This window comes from Furipterus horrens, unplaced genomic scaffold, assembly GCF_987537825.1.
Source record: "Furipterus horrens unplaced genomic scaffold, mFurHor1.1.pri manual_scaffold_17, whole genome shotgun sequence".
Lineage (NCBI taxonomy): Eukaryota > Metazoa > Chordata > Mammalia > Chiroptera > Furipteridae > Furipterus > Furipterus horrens.
Genome location: NW_028327187.1, coordinates 109,774,271 through 109,789,210, shown reverse-complemented (window position 1 = coordinate 109,789,210; position 14,940 = coordinate 109,774,271). Strand labels below are relative to the sequence as shown.

General features: G+C 37.2%; 1 protein-coding gene and 1 non-coding gene across 2 annotated transcripts in view; one reads left to right on the top strand and one right to left on the bottom strand.

Moving 5' to 3' along the window:
• The first annotated feature begins 701 nt into the window (after nt 1–701).
• On the top strand, nt 702–820 carry LOC149991815 (small nucleolar RNA SNORA76). Its single transcript, XR_016508811.1, has one exon. It is a non-coding gene; the product is annotated as a small nucleolar RNA SNORA76 (small nucleolar RNA).
• A 3,716-nt stretch (nt 821–4,536) lies between these two features.
• The window catches only part of SCML2 (Scm polycomb group protein like 2), a 58,935-nt gene continuing 48,531 nt past the window's right edge, over nt 4,537–14,940 (bottom strand). Inside the window, exons 8-11 of the mRNA XM_090264167.1 lie at nt 9,884–9,991; nt 9,001–9,240; nt 5,780–5,931; nt 4,537–4,684 (exon numbers count right to left, since the gene is read on the bottom strand). Coding sequence (XP_090120293.1) covers nt 4,553–4,684; nt 5,780–5,931; nt 9,001–9,240; nt 9,884–9,991 — 632 coding nt within the window. The 3' untranslated portion in view covers nt 4,537–4,552. The remainder of the gene's footprint in view (nt 4,685–5,779; nt 5,932–9,000; nt 9,241–9,883; nt 9,992–14,940) is intronic.

Sequence of the window (14,940 nt, the reverse complement as noted above, 5' to 3'; positions counted from 1 at the left end):
TTTTAGTAATTAGTTTATGTGTGCCATGAGATGAAAAAAGGTTGAAATCGCTGGTGTAGGTAAAGAGAAGTGCTCCTTGAGGTGGAGGCCAAGCCCCTCAGTCTGCACACCAGAACCCCAGGCCTTTTCCCCTGAGCGGAACTCAAGAGCAGGGCCACCTACCCCAAAGGAGAACAAAGCCCCTGGCCCTCCCAAGGCTCACTGCATCCCTTTAGGTAGGTCTGCTCTTCTGTTGCCATCCAAAGGCTCTGATGGCTGGAGGAAAGGTGGGACAGTGTGACTGTCATGCGTCTCCCATCCCTTCTGTACTCCACTCACACCTCTGCTAGTCACTGCTGAAATAGCCACATCATCCCCAAGATTCTCTCTCCCTCACTGTGTAATTCTCGTTCTAATTCTGAAACACAAAATTACGTCCAATCTAATCTGGAGAGGCTTTTAAAGAAACAGGCCAAGGGTGCTGCGTTTCAGCCCCCCGCATCGTGCGCTTTGAGCAGGGAGCAGCGCTGTGCTGGGGTGGGGGTGGGGGACACAACAGGGGCAAGCTTGGCTAGGGGTTGGGTGAGGGGTGGCGCTGTTGGGGGGCATGGGGGCCGAGGGAAGAGTGGGGACTGGGTGAGGGGCTGTGGCTGTGACAGCATAAGCGGGGCCAGGGGCATGGGTGGGGGCAGAGACGTTGGGCGGGCAGGGGTTGGGAGGTAGCATGGCAGGTGGCACATGGGGGTGGGGCTGGTGAGGTTGCAGTGCCAGAGCGTGTGCTTGCGAAAAACTGGGGCCATCTGCTTCTTGCACGTGGCCCTTTTAATGGCAGCCCGCGTGGTGGGAGAAAAAACAAAAACATAAGAGGGGAAAAAGAAACAGGTCAGTAACCAAAAGTAATTGAAAACAAAGTCTAATATTTGTCTTTACATTATCATTGAAGGGGCCACGAAGCACAAATTCCTCCTAACTCTTCTAAAGTTCCCGTCCTCTTCAGCTCTCAGTGCCGTCACCCCCACCCAGCCTCCTATGCTATGAATCTACTGCCAACACTCATCCATGCCACAGATGCCACTTTACAGTTTTCATCCCACCGCTTAAGCTTCAATTATCACCTTCGTGTGGATCACGATGGAATATACGTGTGAGACAATGAATGATGATTTTATACAAAATCAGTTCTCCTGTTTCAGATTAAGAGCATTCCGCTGGGCATACAGCCTCCTAGTTCAAGACCCCCCCCAGGGCCTAGTAGTGGCTGCATGTGAACGTGGATGTAACGGCAGGTGTGAGAGCAACCATATTGGGCCAAGAGATGGAAGCCATATGTCAAGGAAAGCAGAACAAGATGGGGAAAGCGTGGATCTCTGATATATGTGGAACGCCTTCTATTCTCAGTATGACAAGAGAAGTAACTTTCCATCCATGTGAAGCTCCTGGGATCTGGGCTCTCTGTTAAAAGTACTACTACTACAAAAAAAAGGGGGGGATGGAGAGAGGAGGAAGGCATTTTACTACTCTGTGCTTTCCTTCCTACCCATCCCCATCCCTCCAGGTTTCTTTATAATTATCTCAGGCCAGCATTTTTCAACCAGTGTGCCCTTTTCAGTCGAAGAAATTCATTTCCCTCTCCCTTCTTCTCCCCTCATGTCTTAAGGATCTCCCCTCAGAGATGATAGCATCCCTAAAGCCAGGGAAGGTGGCCCTATAACACCAGAGTCGCCTCTAGTGTGGCAAGCTCCAGCCAAGTCTGCACTCACAGGGGACAGGTGCTTTCAAAGCTCAATTCCATGAAGCCGCTGGACAAGAGGGGGCAGATCGGGAGGGAGTGGAAAGAACACTGTCCACTGTGCATTCCAAAGGTGGGCCCTGGTTTGCGTGTTTCCTCCCCTAGAGCCCCTCACCCCCATTCCCCGGATCAGCCTCAGAGGACTTACAAACAAGTCCCAGCATCACACTGTAGAAACAGCCCCCCAAATGTACATAAATGTGCTTCATTTCCTCAGCCACCTGAGTACAATCCCTTCTGCAGCTTCAAAAAGCAGCGCTTTCCTCCCAATTACATTGATTGTTCCCAGTTGTGATTGTGAATTTTTAATTTCTAATAATATCACAGAAAGGCATGGCCTTTTCATGTTTACAGAGGGGGCCAGGTTTAAAAGTCTGGGAAATCCTTCTCTAGAACATGTCCTACAAGACACTCCAACAATCAGAAATCATGCAAATGAAAGCAAATGCTTGATGTGCCCAGATTCTGCTGACAAAACTAAGGAAGATTTCAAAAGCCTGGCAAGTTCACAGGAGGCTAACATAACGTGATAGTCTCTGCACTAATAATTTACAAACCATCAGGGAAGAACAAGTGGTTCTAAATCACCCAAGTCTCAGACAGCTAATGGATGCCCCATTCCAGTCACTTGAGCATCCTCCCTGGAGCCTGTTATGGCTCTGACGCCTCCAGTCAACAGTGGGATAGGCTGCTGAGAAGCAACAGCAGGAAGCTGCTGGGTTCCCAGGCACTGAGCAGCAGCTCCTGGGGCGGGTGGGCTGAAGGGTCGGATACGGAAGGCCACAACCCTGAGCCTCTAAGACCTTCCCACCAGGTAAGCTGGGACAGCTGAAGGCAGACAGGTGGTATGGCTTCTGGCCCCGGTGATAAGGGAGCAGCCAGAATTGCCAGCCAGATGAATGAACTCAGGTGGGATGATACCTGGGGGAACTGGCATTTCCTGTCTTGCTCACTTCATCAATAATATTGCAAGTAACAAAGGTTTTGAGCACAGATAAAGCTCATTGACTTAAACTTCTGACTGTTCTCCTGGGGTCTTGTTTAAGGCCCCCACAAGAGACCAGCCTTTGCTCCTAGGAATCTGTTCAACCCATAGAATGAAGTCAAGTGTGAAAACCCAAGCATTTGGACATATAAAACCGCAAACTTACTAGAGCAGTTCTTTTTCAATATAACCAATTCATACAAAAATGTAATGAGGTGAAAGCAAATCGCATCTGAGGCTTTGACACTAGTTTTTGCAGTTAATTAACTTTATTATATTTTAAAATCTGAGAACTGTAAAAACATAGTATTTGTATAAACACCTGAGGACTGTTCAATTGGACACAGCATCTTCACTCAATCTGAGAAAAGACCAAGTTTAAATTAGAATTTTTTATAACACAAAAGGAATAACATAGGTGAAACCACCCATTAAATACTTGCATTCTTGTATAAAGTACATTTGGTTTTCTAAAAAATAAAATGTACATTCTTGTCCCTGGTGTATATTCCATTGGCATTTTCAACAAGTGGCTAATACTTTTAGCACAGACTCTCATAGCTTATAAACAGTATTACAAAGTTATACAAAGTAATAACAATAAACATATAGCACCATTTCCCCCTGAAAGTTCTACTTTAAAAGTTAAGCCCAAAATAATAAGTCAGAATTAACACATCTTCCCAAATTTAGCAGAATGGCTCAGAATTAAGCAAACTAACCAGAAACATTGCATAGGACAGAGAATTTCCCTGTATGGAAACCAATCTATGAATTGTTTCTTATCCCCTGAAGATTAAGCTGAGAGGTACTAGTGACAGCAAATGATGCACATATTTTTTTAGAGAATGAAAATGTCTTATTGCATAAATAGTTTGTCATTACCTGCGGCAGTGTAAAGTGCCATATTAAATTCAAAAAGAACAGATTTACTTCTTTGTACACCTACAGGTATAGACTAATATATAAATATGTTATAGTATCCATATGAGGAATAAAGGCAGACAATAAAATGTATCTTTTAAAATTTTGGGCACAGTTGTCTTCAAATAGAGATGTGAGAAATGAATGCCTACTTAAGTTTTAAAATAATAGCTATTTCATTGAAAAAAAAAAAAACCAGACCCTAGCCAAACTACTCATGTAGTTAATACCTCCTGCATAAAACAACTATCCTGTCTAGCCTATAACTGTCTGAAATTTATCAAACAGTAAGAACACTTTATGAAAGCTCAGAAGCTTTTTTTCTTTAAATATGAACAAATACAACATACAGAAAAATAAAAGGAAAATAATTTATATGGCTATTCCCTTTCTGGAAAGTGGTAGAGCACAAATAGAATACTGCGATTACGGACATAAAATAACTGAGAGAGAGATGATATCTGCAGTTGTATCTGTAAATTCTAAGGAAAATTTCTCATGGATTTCATGAGAACTTGTCAATCCCTGATACTTCCCCCTTTGGGATTTAGCTGTTTTGGTTCTATACATAAACCTTAACCAAAATCAATGGTGTTTCTCTGTTTCCTGCATGAAGTATACTTGTAAACTGTATGATAAAACAATACATTTTACAATAATAAGACGACATAAAGAAGTGCCAGTTTGAATATACTAACACATTAAATGGCATATAAAGAAGTAGACCAGACCGTAATGTAGTTCTGTTATTCTGCATATAACAATCTTTTTAGGAGCTGTCTAGAAAACTAAAACTGCTAAGAGAATAAAAATTCTTTTAGATTAATAAGTTATCAGGACAACTGAGAATTATGTCTGATCTAAATTTATGCATTTTAAAAATCGTATTTTCGTTCTTTAAGCTTTTCAATGTAGTAACATAACTTTAGAGCTGGCCCCAACTTCAGCCCCATATACTTCATTATGACATCACGGTGGAGTAGTAGTAGAGCCTTCCCATCAATTTCCTACAGAGAGAAAAAAATTATAATAATAATGCTTTCATATTTTGTCAAAAGTTATGTATATATAAAAACATGTAAAAGAGAGCAGCGGTACATTCCCTATATATATTCTCTGAATACATATTTATTTCCTCAAAATTATTTAAAATATAATTTACATAGTGAAGCATCATTTGATAATTTTTAAATTCATTTCAAATTTTAAGAAAAAGGAAATTTAACTCAGTATCTTTAAAAAATGGTCTAAGTGTAAGACTATCTAATTTTAAGTACTATATGTTGAATAAAATACTACATGATCTATGACAAAGGGTGAAAAACTTAAGTGGTAGAAATGAATTTCAGATGGTCATTAACATTCTTAGAAAGGCTGGGAATATAAGTATATCAGCAACAACGCAGTCTATAAATGTGCTATATAGTATTGTGTTTATGGTGAAAGCTCATCAGTTAGTCATCTGAAGTTAATTAGATGCTAAAACCAATTATTAATTTTCTTAAAATACTGAAAAGGATCCATCATATTTGATCACAAATATGATTTATTAGGAAATATTATAAACATAGTACTTAAGACATAAGGTGCCATCCTAAAATTCTTTATTTCCTTAATTAACTACTTTATGTCACAGAAGCATATTACTTGGTATTCATGAATTCTTAGGTAAAATAAAGCTGCACTTAATTTTATACAGTTGCTGAATTCATTGGCATCATAACAAGGAGGACAACCTGTTACAGCCTGTGGTCACCCCTCCTATTCATGGTCCTAGGGCCAAGCAGGGAGCAGGTGGGAAGGAGGATCCTTGTAGCTGTTATTACAAAGGACAAGACACTTGAGAGTGAGTGACCATGCTGAATCATCTTCTCTTGAGAACTTAAATTCTTGGAGTATTTTAAGGTACTCAGGTACCTGTTTAAAGCACAGATCCAGCCTCTACCACTTAAGGATCTAACTTTGAGCAAAGTAACCTTTCTCACATATGGAAATATCAGTTGATAGGGTTCCCCCACCATCCACACTAACAAGCATCCAACTGAAGAGCCTGCAAAGAGGTCATTCAAAGGCAGGAAAACCAGATTCAAAAGATACGTTACATGTTGCCTGAAGAGGTTGGCGAGGTGGACTGATATCCTAGGATCTTTATGTTTCATAAACTGTATCACTTCATCCACAGACCAGGTTGAAGGGTCCTTACAGAAGCCTTGTCTCAGGATACTGGAGCCAGGTTCAGCTATATAACTTGGAGCTTCAATGGGGGAAAAAAAATAAATCATACTTGACCTGAGGTGTCAGGTGGGAGTATTAGTCTCATTCCTGGAATTAGCTGTTAAGTACCCCAGCAAGGACCCAGGACTTGAAGTATAAAATCCAGTGAAAGCTTTAAGATGATATGAGGATGAGTACCCACAGGCATTCCATCTGACCACCCACGAACAACAAAAGCAGCTTCAGAAGTTACCAGAAAGCTTTGAAGATCATAAAACAAACTGAACAATCTGAGGAGGTCTCTTTGGCCACAGACAAATACAGCAAAAGATCTGTTACTTGGGTTAATTAAGTCAATCAAATATTACTCTAAGTATTTCAGTGAATTTCTCTCAATCTCTCTCCTCTTGGTCCATGTAGATTAGGTTTATTTTACTACCTAAATACAATAGAAATTCCCCAAATTTAACTTTATAATTGCTTAAATTTACTCACTTTAATCAATGAATTTTTTAAAATTATTATCTTTGAGACCCAAATTATTTATTTACTGAATCTCTCCCATGTATTCAATATGGGCATTTTTAACATTACTTTATTCTTTAAAGTCTTGTTTCTCAAGGCTCAAATGTTTATTTGAATTTTGAAGAAAACAAGTTCATCTTCTGATTAGCGGGGTCATAAATAACTTTAATATTATACTGAAAACCTCTTTCATGTTTTAAAAAAATGCAAAGTAATATGTATTTTGGTTGAAGGTTTATATGTTGAGGAAATAAATAACTGAGACATGAAACAACTGAAGTGCTTATACCTCAAAAAGTTTTAGCTGTGATATTCACTAAGTTGTGCTGTGTCTAGACAAATATTCATTTTCTCAACCAGAGCACTCAACTCTCTATAGTCTGTGATAACAGAAGTGAGTTCTGTAATTTGCCAGGAAGATTTGTACTGTGTCTTTAACCAAGAACCATCAACACAAATTTGATCCTTTTTTTTTTTTTTGCATGAATTAGCCAAAGGTGTACTTTTTTCCCCTATTATCTAGGCTCTGTCCATTTCAGGGACATTTTGAGTATTTACCAAGGGAAAGAAAAGGGAAAAAGAGAAGATAAAAAAATTGACAATGGTCAATTTTTTGTGTGTGGCTTACAATTTTATTTATTTTTAATATCATAACTTCGATGTGAAATAAAAACTCTTTATAAAATATATCTTCTTCTTCCATTTGTCAGAGTTAAAAATGTTGATCTTATCTATGAAGACATGCTATTGGGCTGAATGAACCAAAGTAAAAATCATGATGGTGTAGACCATGCCATGTGCCTAAGGCATTCTAATAATTTAGATAGAAAGGTCTTCAACTCAAGAAAGACACAATTTAACATAAACTTATTAGCAAGGTGACTCATGCCACTAAATTATGTTTTGTGCTATTTCTAGTTTCTGTCATCGGAATCTAGTATAGCTATATCGTTTTTTCCCATTTACAATTCACTAGTTCTTCCAGTGTTTCAGAGTGATATGGGACTTTCAATGATCTTACATGGTGAATGGGACAATAGGTGGACTTATAACATATTGAACAAATGTCTAGAATGAATCAGACTATAGGCGTACTTTTTTGGTCTATTGGTAATGTGAGGCAGTTTTCCAACTGGGTAATCTAGCAGTTCACAGGGAGGATATAGTTATGTCTTTTTTTGTTGTTCTTATCTATTTGTTTTGTTTGTTCATTTATTTTGTTTTTTATATTCCCATGTAAGTGAAATCATATGGTATTTTTCTTTCTCTGACTTGTATAACTTAATGTAATACCCTCTTGGTTCATCCATGTTATTGAAAATGGTGTGATCACATTCTTTTTTACAGCTCAGTAATAAATAACACATTGTATATGTAAACTTGAATAACATATAACTAGTTTTACAGATTATATGATTTCTGATATAAAACTAATATATTAAAAATAAAACTGTAAGAGCATCTATTTTAATCTATTACGGAAAAATATTTAACTGGTCTCATATCTTCAAAACAATCAGAGAAGGTTGCAAACACTAGTGTTATTCAAATAATTACATCAAACAAACTGTGTAAAAAATAATCAAAGTCCAGTCATGCTTTTTTCCTGAATGGCTTTGTCTTATATATACTAGGATAACAGTAAATATTTATGAAATAAAGTGAAAGTGATTTGCTTTTATCCCTAACAATATTAATGAATTTCTTTCCTATAATAAAAATCAACAATTTGCCTCATTCAAATAATGGGTCAGGGCAGGAGTTTGTGTGAGCATCGTCAGCAACCAAGGGACTCAGCTTTAAGTAACAGTTCTAATACCTTTAAAAAAAGAATGGTAGTGACACCTCTAGACAGTTTCCAAGTGAAATGCTTACCTATTTTCTGGAGATGGGAGCAGCACAACAGTTAAAGAGTATGACACTGGATGGAGCCAGAGTGCCTGGGTTTAGGCACTGGCCCCGCTACTTTTACTTTAGTCAAGTGATTTCTCAACTTTTTCACCTAAACTGTTTTACCAGCACCTACACATCAAGGAATTATTATAAAGATGTAATGTATAAGGCTAAATAAAATATTATGTTTCTGACACATAATGTTAAGTAGTGATGAAAATAATGATGATCTTTATTACTATTAAGTTACTACTAGTAACGTTTAGTCCTTCCATTTCTAGCCTTCTCAAGCCCAGATATGGGCTACTGATAGTGTTAGGAACACATTTGGAAGTAAAGTATTCAGCATTAGAGATAACCTTTTAGAGCCTTTTACTAAGAAGGTCTGTCTTCAAAAGCCCATATTCTGTGAAAACAATACCTAAAAATTCAGGGTACACTACTCCTTTATAGAATAAATATATATCTTCAGACTCTCTACAAACCATGTCACTCCAAAGGCAAAGGCAATCTACACAGAGGCAATCTTTAGCATTGTAGTGGCTCGGTCCTAATGGTGATGTGGAGATGACTCCACCTCCTCATTTTGGTACTTTCTCCAATGTGATGCACTCTTAGGGGATGCTATTGGGCATGGAAATCTTAAGGGGAAAGACAAACACATTGATTGAAAATCCGCTTTTAAATATACCTTCTCTGTTCTGCATTTGGAGTTCATGGGGACCACTCTTGGTAGATGATGCACCCAGTAGTGCTGATCTTGAGGAACCTGGCACACTTTCAGAAAAAGTCCTGGGGACTGCGATATCAGTGCTTGTCAGAGCCCTGCTCGCAGGAGTAAAAGAACTTTCTGGATTTAGTGTTGGGTCCTTGGACTCTGTAGGAAGCTTCTCCATTGTAGGCATGTCATTTCGCTCAGAAAAAAATAGTTCTACAAGAAAAAAAGACAAAGGTGATTATCTTCAACAGACTTATAGTTCAAATGCTATGAAAAGGTCAAAAATCTCCTAATTTGTAACAAAAATTCACTTACGCCATGCTATACTGAACTGCAAACCTTTAACACAAAGTACATGGCCACCCCTTTCTTGGTGTTTATAATAATGGACACTGTCTTGAAATACAAATTTATTCTATGACATCACCTACAGGTCTCATGGCACCAAAGCTGTAAACACCTCAAGAAAGCATGCATTTTTAGAAATACCATTCTTCACAACTATTTGCTATATGATGACATAGTTGGTTTCTAACATTTGCTTACTACTCGGGCATTTAAAACTTTCACTAGAAAAAGCTACTAGGCTTTACTATTTCTCTATCAGCTTTTAGCAGTATAAAGCTGAATGAAAATTTTTTCCTGTAATGGTTTGTCTTTTAATCTCAGGAGAAACAACAACTGTGCCCTTCTGAAGGAAATGAAGTGCTCAACAAAGCTGCCAAAGTAGCAGCCAAGTTGCAAAATTTATTAAGGCAAATACACCCCCCTACCTCCAACACCACCACCCAAGAGCATACATAGTGGTAGAGAATGGCTTTTCTTCCCAATCCTGGAACATGTAAATACTATTTACCTTCAGAGTCATCCTCTATTTTGGGAATCTTAGGAAGAGGAGCCGTATCAATTTGAGGAGGCTCAACAGGGTGTTCGGTGATTGGTTCTTCAATTACCTTCCTTTTCACTGTTTTCAAAACAAGTGTCTGTTATAATTAAGATACTCCAGCATTTTCATAGTATCAGCATAAAACACTTGTTTTAAACCATTTTACTACTATGACTTCATTAACAATTTATCAATTATTTTATTGTTTATGAATAACATATTCATTTCATCCTATTAAATATTTCAGTGACATCATATTCAAGGGTTTAAAGCATTATGTCCAGGCTTTATTTATTCCAGGGCCTTCACATATTTCCAAATATCTCAGGAGGCAGTGAGGAAACCAATATAATGTGTCTAAAAAGGCCTGGGAAAATTGTTCCCATGAGCAAAAAAAGTTAAGAATTCAGAGTAGTTAAGGTGGAGATAAGGGACAATGAACACCCCCATTTTATAGGCAACAATCCTGGCCTAGGGCTATCAGTGCAACAACTCTCCTGCTTATTTATATTTCAACCAAATATATTTCTAGCTAAGGGACCATTCCTTAAGGCATGATCCTGAAAGTAAAGACAACTCAAATTATCAATTACACTCTAAATATTAATCAGTATCTTGATCTAACCTCCAACTAAAAGGAAAAATAAAGTATAACAGAAATCCAAAAGGTCTGATAGTAGACCGCAAAAGAGAAGAAAGAATGAAATGAGAAAGTACCTAAGTCAAATTTCATCTAGTTCAAAATGGCATGCCACTCAAAATCATCTGATGAGCAACCTTTAGCCATCCAGTTACTGATCGACTACTAACAAATCTAAAAGAGCTCTTACCACTTGCTTTTATTTTTAATCATGAACTATAAAAATAACAGGCAAAACATATTTTGGTGAATGACAAATATTTCTATAATTAGGACATTTAAATTCTAAAGGAAGAAGTAATTGACTTTTTTCACACTCATTTAATGACAGAAAATATGAATACAAAAGTATAGTTTTCTATAGATATGTGTTTACCTCAGGATCTTAGCAAGATTAGAAAAAGTCTTTACTTATCTTTTACTTGTAATATGCTAATGATTTCTGTATGAAAAGTTTATGAAGCTGATGTATGGTCTACTATCTGTTGCTGATACAAACATAAAAATAGACTCCTGATTTCTGTATCTGGGTATTATAGTAAGCTCAGGCATAAAACTGTACCTGCAGAGATAACTAGGAAAAAAACAGATAATTTAAAAAGTACTTTAAAAAGTCATCACAGAGAAGCACTTTCAGAATGACTTCTGAAAATCCATTCCTTCATAAAAATAATGAAAACACTGGCAAAATCAAATTTTTAAAAAACTCTGGACATTAACTAAAAGAATATAACAATACAAAGTGTGTTTATTCAAGAAAAAATGACTGAACCTCAGAAAGAACCATAAATTATATGGCACTTTAGCTTCCTAATACCATCACCCCTTAATCCCAGTCTTGCAGGAGCCCTACAAACAAACACCTCTGCAACTACAATAGCTATGAAAACCAGTATCCTAGCAGTTACTGGAGAGGGCACAATGGGTTTGGGGCTCTCCAAAAGTCCTAGCCCCAAAGAACTGTCCACTATTTGACCAATCTTGCAGGTAACTAAAAAGCTCTGATCTCAGGGCTTGTTTTATTTGACCTAAATCAGAGCCTGCCCTGTCTGAACAGCCCTATCTCCAAGGCATTGGTTAAAAAAAAAGTTATTGGCGATTTTAAACATTTGCAACTGCCTAAGGCAGCAGTACCAGTTGGGGCTGGTACCAAAAATCTTGAAATGAAAAACTGGAGAATGAGATGTCCACTAGGATGAAAAGTACCAGGATGTTCCTGGGAATCCAGATGGCATTATGCATGCTCATCAAAGTACAGAGAAGGCCCTCATCTTTCATTCTTTGCTGACCTTGAGACTCTACACAAAGCAAACTTGTAAAAGCCTTTGCCAGGAGGTTTTTTTGTGTGTGTGTTGGGACTTATCTTTAACATTCCAGGAGGCAGTTTACAAGTTTGCTAAGTCCCAACACATACACAAAAAAACCTCCTGGCAAAGGCTGGGAGACACACTGGTCCTGGATATTTAAGGAAATACCTGTCCAATCATTAGCTGACCACTAGCTAACTGAGAAGACTTCGGTAGTCATACATGACAAAATTAGCCCAGGAAAAGTTATTAAATTAATTCAGGAAAGTCACTAAACAAATAGCACCAGAAACAACAACAGATCCTAGGGATGAAGAGAAAATCTAATTAATCTATCAGAGTTATTGCATTTTAAAATGCCCAGTTTTCAATTAAAAATTTAGGAGACATGTAAAGATACAGAAAAGGATGGGCCATATACGGGGGGTGAGGGGGGGATCAATAGAAACTGTATCTGAGAAAACCCGGACACTGGACTTACCAAAAACATTTAAATAAATAAGCTATTTTATATATGTTTAAAAAAAAGTTTTAAAAATCATGTCTAAATAATTAAAGAAAAGAATGAGAACAATGTCTCACCAAATAGAGACTATCAATCAAGAAATAAAAAGAAGTGAAAAGAAATTTAGGACTAAAAAAGTAAATAAATGAAATGAAAAAACATTCACTAGAGGGGCTTAACAGCAGATTTGAACTAGTAGAAGAAAGTATCAGGCATTTTAAAGGTCAATTGAAATTACATAGTTTGAGGAACAGAAAGAAAAAAAGAATGAGGAAAAATAAACAGATGTCAGAGGCATGTGGTATACCATCAAGTATAACAAAATACACATAATGGGAGAGTCCCAGAAGAGGAAAGGAGCAGAAAGAATATTTGAAAATAATGGTTAAAAGTTTCCCAAATTTGATGGAAAACATTATAGTAGTCCCTCTCTGTATCGCGGTTCACTTATTGCGACCTCACTGCATCGCGGGATTTTTAAAAATATTATATTTAATTATTTTTCACGAATTTTTCACCATATCGCGGGATTTTGCGGTACTGTATATGTATGTTGTTAAAGTTACGTAGGTTTAAGAGTGTAGAATATGTTTAAGAACATAAGTATTGTTTATAAAAGTGTGGAAAAAGTTAATAAGGGAGTGGGAAAGGTTAATAAAAGGGACTAGGAACAGTTTATAAGTGTATGGGAAAGGTTTATAAAGCCTTAAAATATGTATAAATACTAAAATAAATGTAAGGTTCCTCTTCGCGGATTTTCACCTATCATGGGGGGGAGGGGGCGGATCTAGAACGTAATACCCACGATAAGTGAGGGAATACTGTAATCTATACATCTAAAAAGCTCAAAAATATCCAAATAGGATGAATTCAAATATATCCACCTATATATACCTAGAAAAAACACAATCTTTCAAAAGCAAAAGAAAGAGAATTTTGAAACCAAGAGAAAGCAAATCATCTCATACAAGAGAGCCTCGATAAGATTAGCAACTAACTACAAACTACAGAAGGAAGTGGGATGACACATCCAAATCACTGAAACAAGAAGATGGTCAATGAAGAATTCTATATTCAGCAAAACTAACCTTCAAAAAATGAAGGACAAAATTAGAAATTCTCCAGAAACAAAAACTGAGACTCTTCCTATAAGTGGTCTGAGATAACCTCTGAAAATGGTTCACTATTCACGTGACCCAGAAAACATCACAAAATCGTGCAAATCAAGAGGTTCAAATCTTTGTGTTCACTTTAAGAACCCTTGTGAAACTGCTCAGGTCACCAATCGTATACATATCCGAAAGCACACCAAGGATGTCAGTTTATAAGAAGCAATATGTACCACCCCATCGTTAAAATGGTGGAGTCAGCAGGTGTACCCAGGCCAAACATTGGGGCTGGATGCAGGATCGGTGGCCCAAAAAGAGGGCTGAATTTTTGCTGCATGTGCTTAAAAACTCCAAGAGTAATGCTGAACTTAAGGGTTTAGATGTAGCTTCTCTGGTCACTGAGCATATCCAGATATACAAAATTCCCAAGATGCCACACAGAATTTACAGAGCTCATGGGCAGATTAACCTCTCCCTGCCACATGGAGATGATACTTACTGAAAAACAGCAAATTGTTCCTAAACTAGAAAAAAAGGTTGCAAAGAAGAAAAACATATCCCAGAAGGAAACTAAAGAGCAAAAACTTATCACACAAGAGTAAATTTGGCATCAAACAAATGCTAATAAAAGTTTTTAAAAAAAGAGTTTCTCAATTGTGGAGCTACCTTACAAGAAATACTAAACGGACTCCTTTAAGTTGAAATGAAAGGACACTAGACAGTACAGGAGTCCCTCCTTACCTGTGGGGAATATGTTGCAAGACCCCCAGATGATGCCTGAAACGATGGATAGTATCAAACCCTATATATACTATGATTTTTCCTATACATACATACCCATGGTAAAGTTTAATCTATGAATTAGGCAGAGTAAGAGATTAACAACAATAACACAATAAAATAGAATAATTATAATAACATACCATAATAAAAGTTATGTGAATGTGGTCTCTTTATCTCTCTTTCTCAAAATACCTTATTGCACTGTACTCACCCTTCTGGTGATAATGTAAGATAAACAGTGCTTACATGATGAGAAGAAGTGAGCTGAATGATGTAGGCATTGTGACATAGTATTAGGTTACTATAAGGCTTAACTGAACACAAACACTGCCATACCATGATAGTAGATCTAATAACTGAAGCAGTTACTAAGTGCCTAATGAGCAGGTAATATATGCATTGTGGTCACACTGGACAAAGAGATGATTCATATCTGGGTGAAGCAGAGTGAGATTTCATCATGCTACTCAGAATGATGCGCAATTTAAAACTTAAGAATTGTTTATTTCTGGAATTTTGCGTTTAATATTTTTGGACTGCAGTTGACCATGGGTAACGGAAATGTGAGTAAGGGCACTATACTAATAATTTATAGCCATATTTAAGTAAAGATACCTTCAACTACTGTATAAAGTAAAACATCTGTTGTGCCAAAACAAAAACAAAAATTAGTTCAAAATATA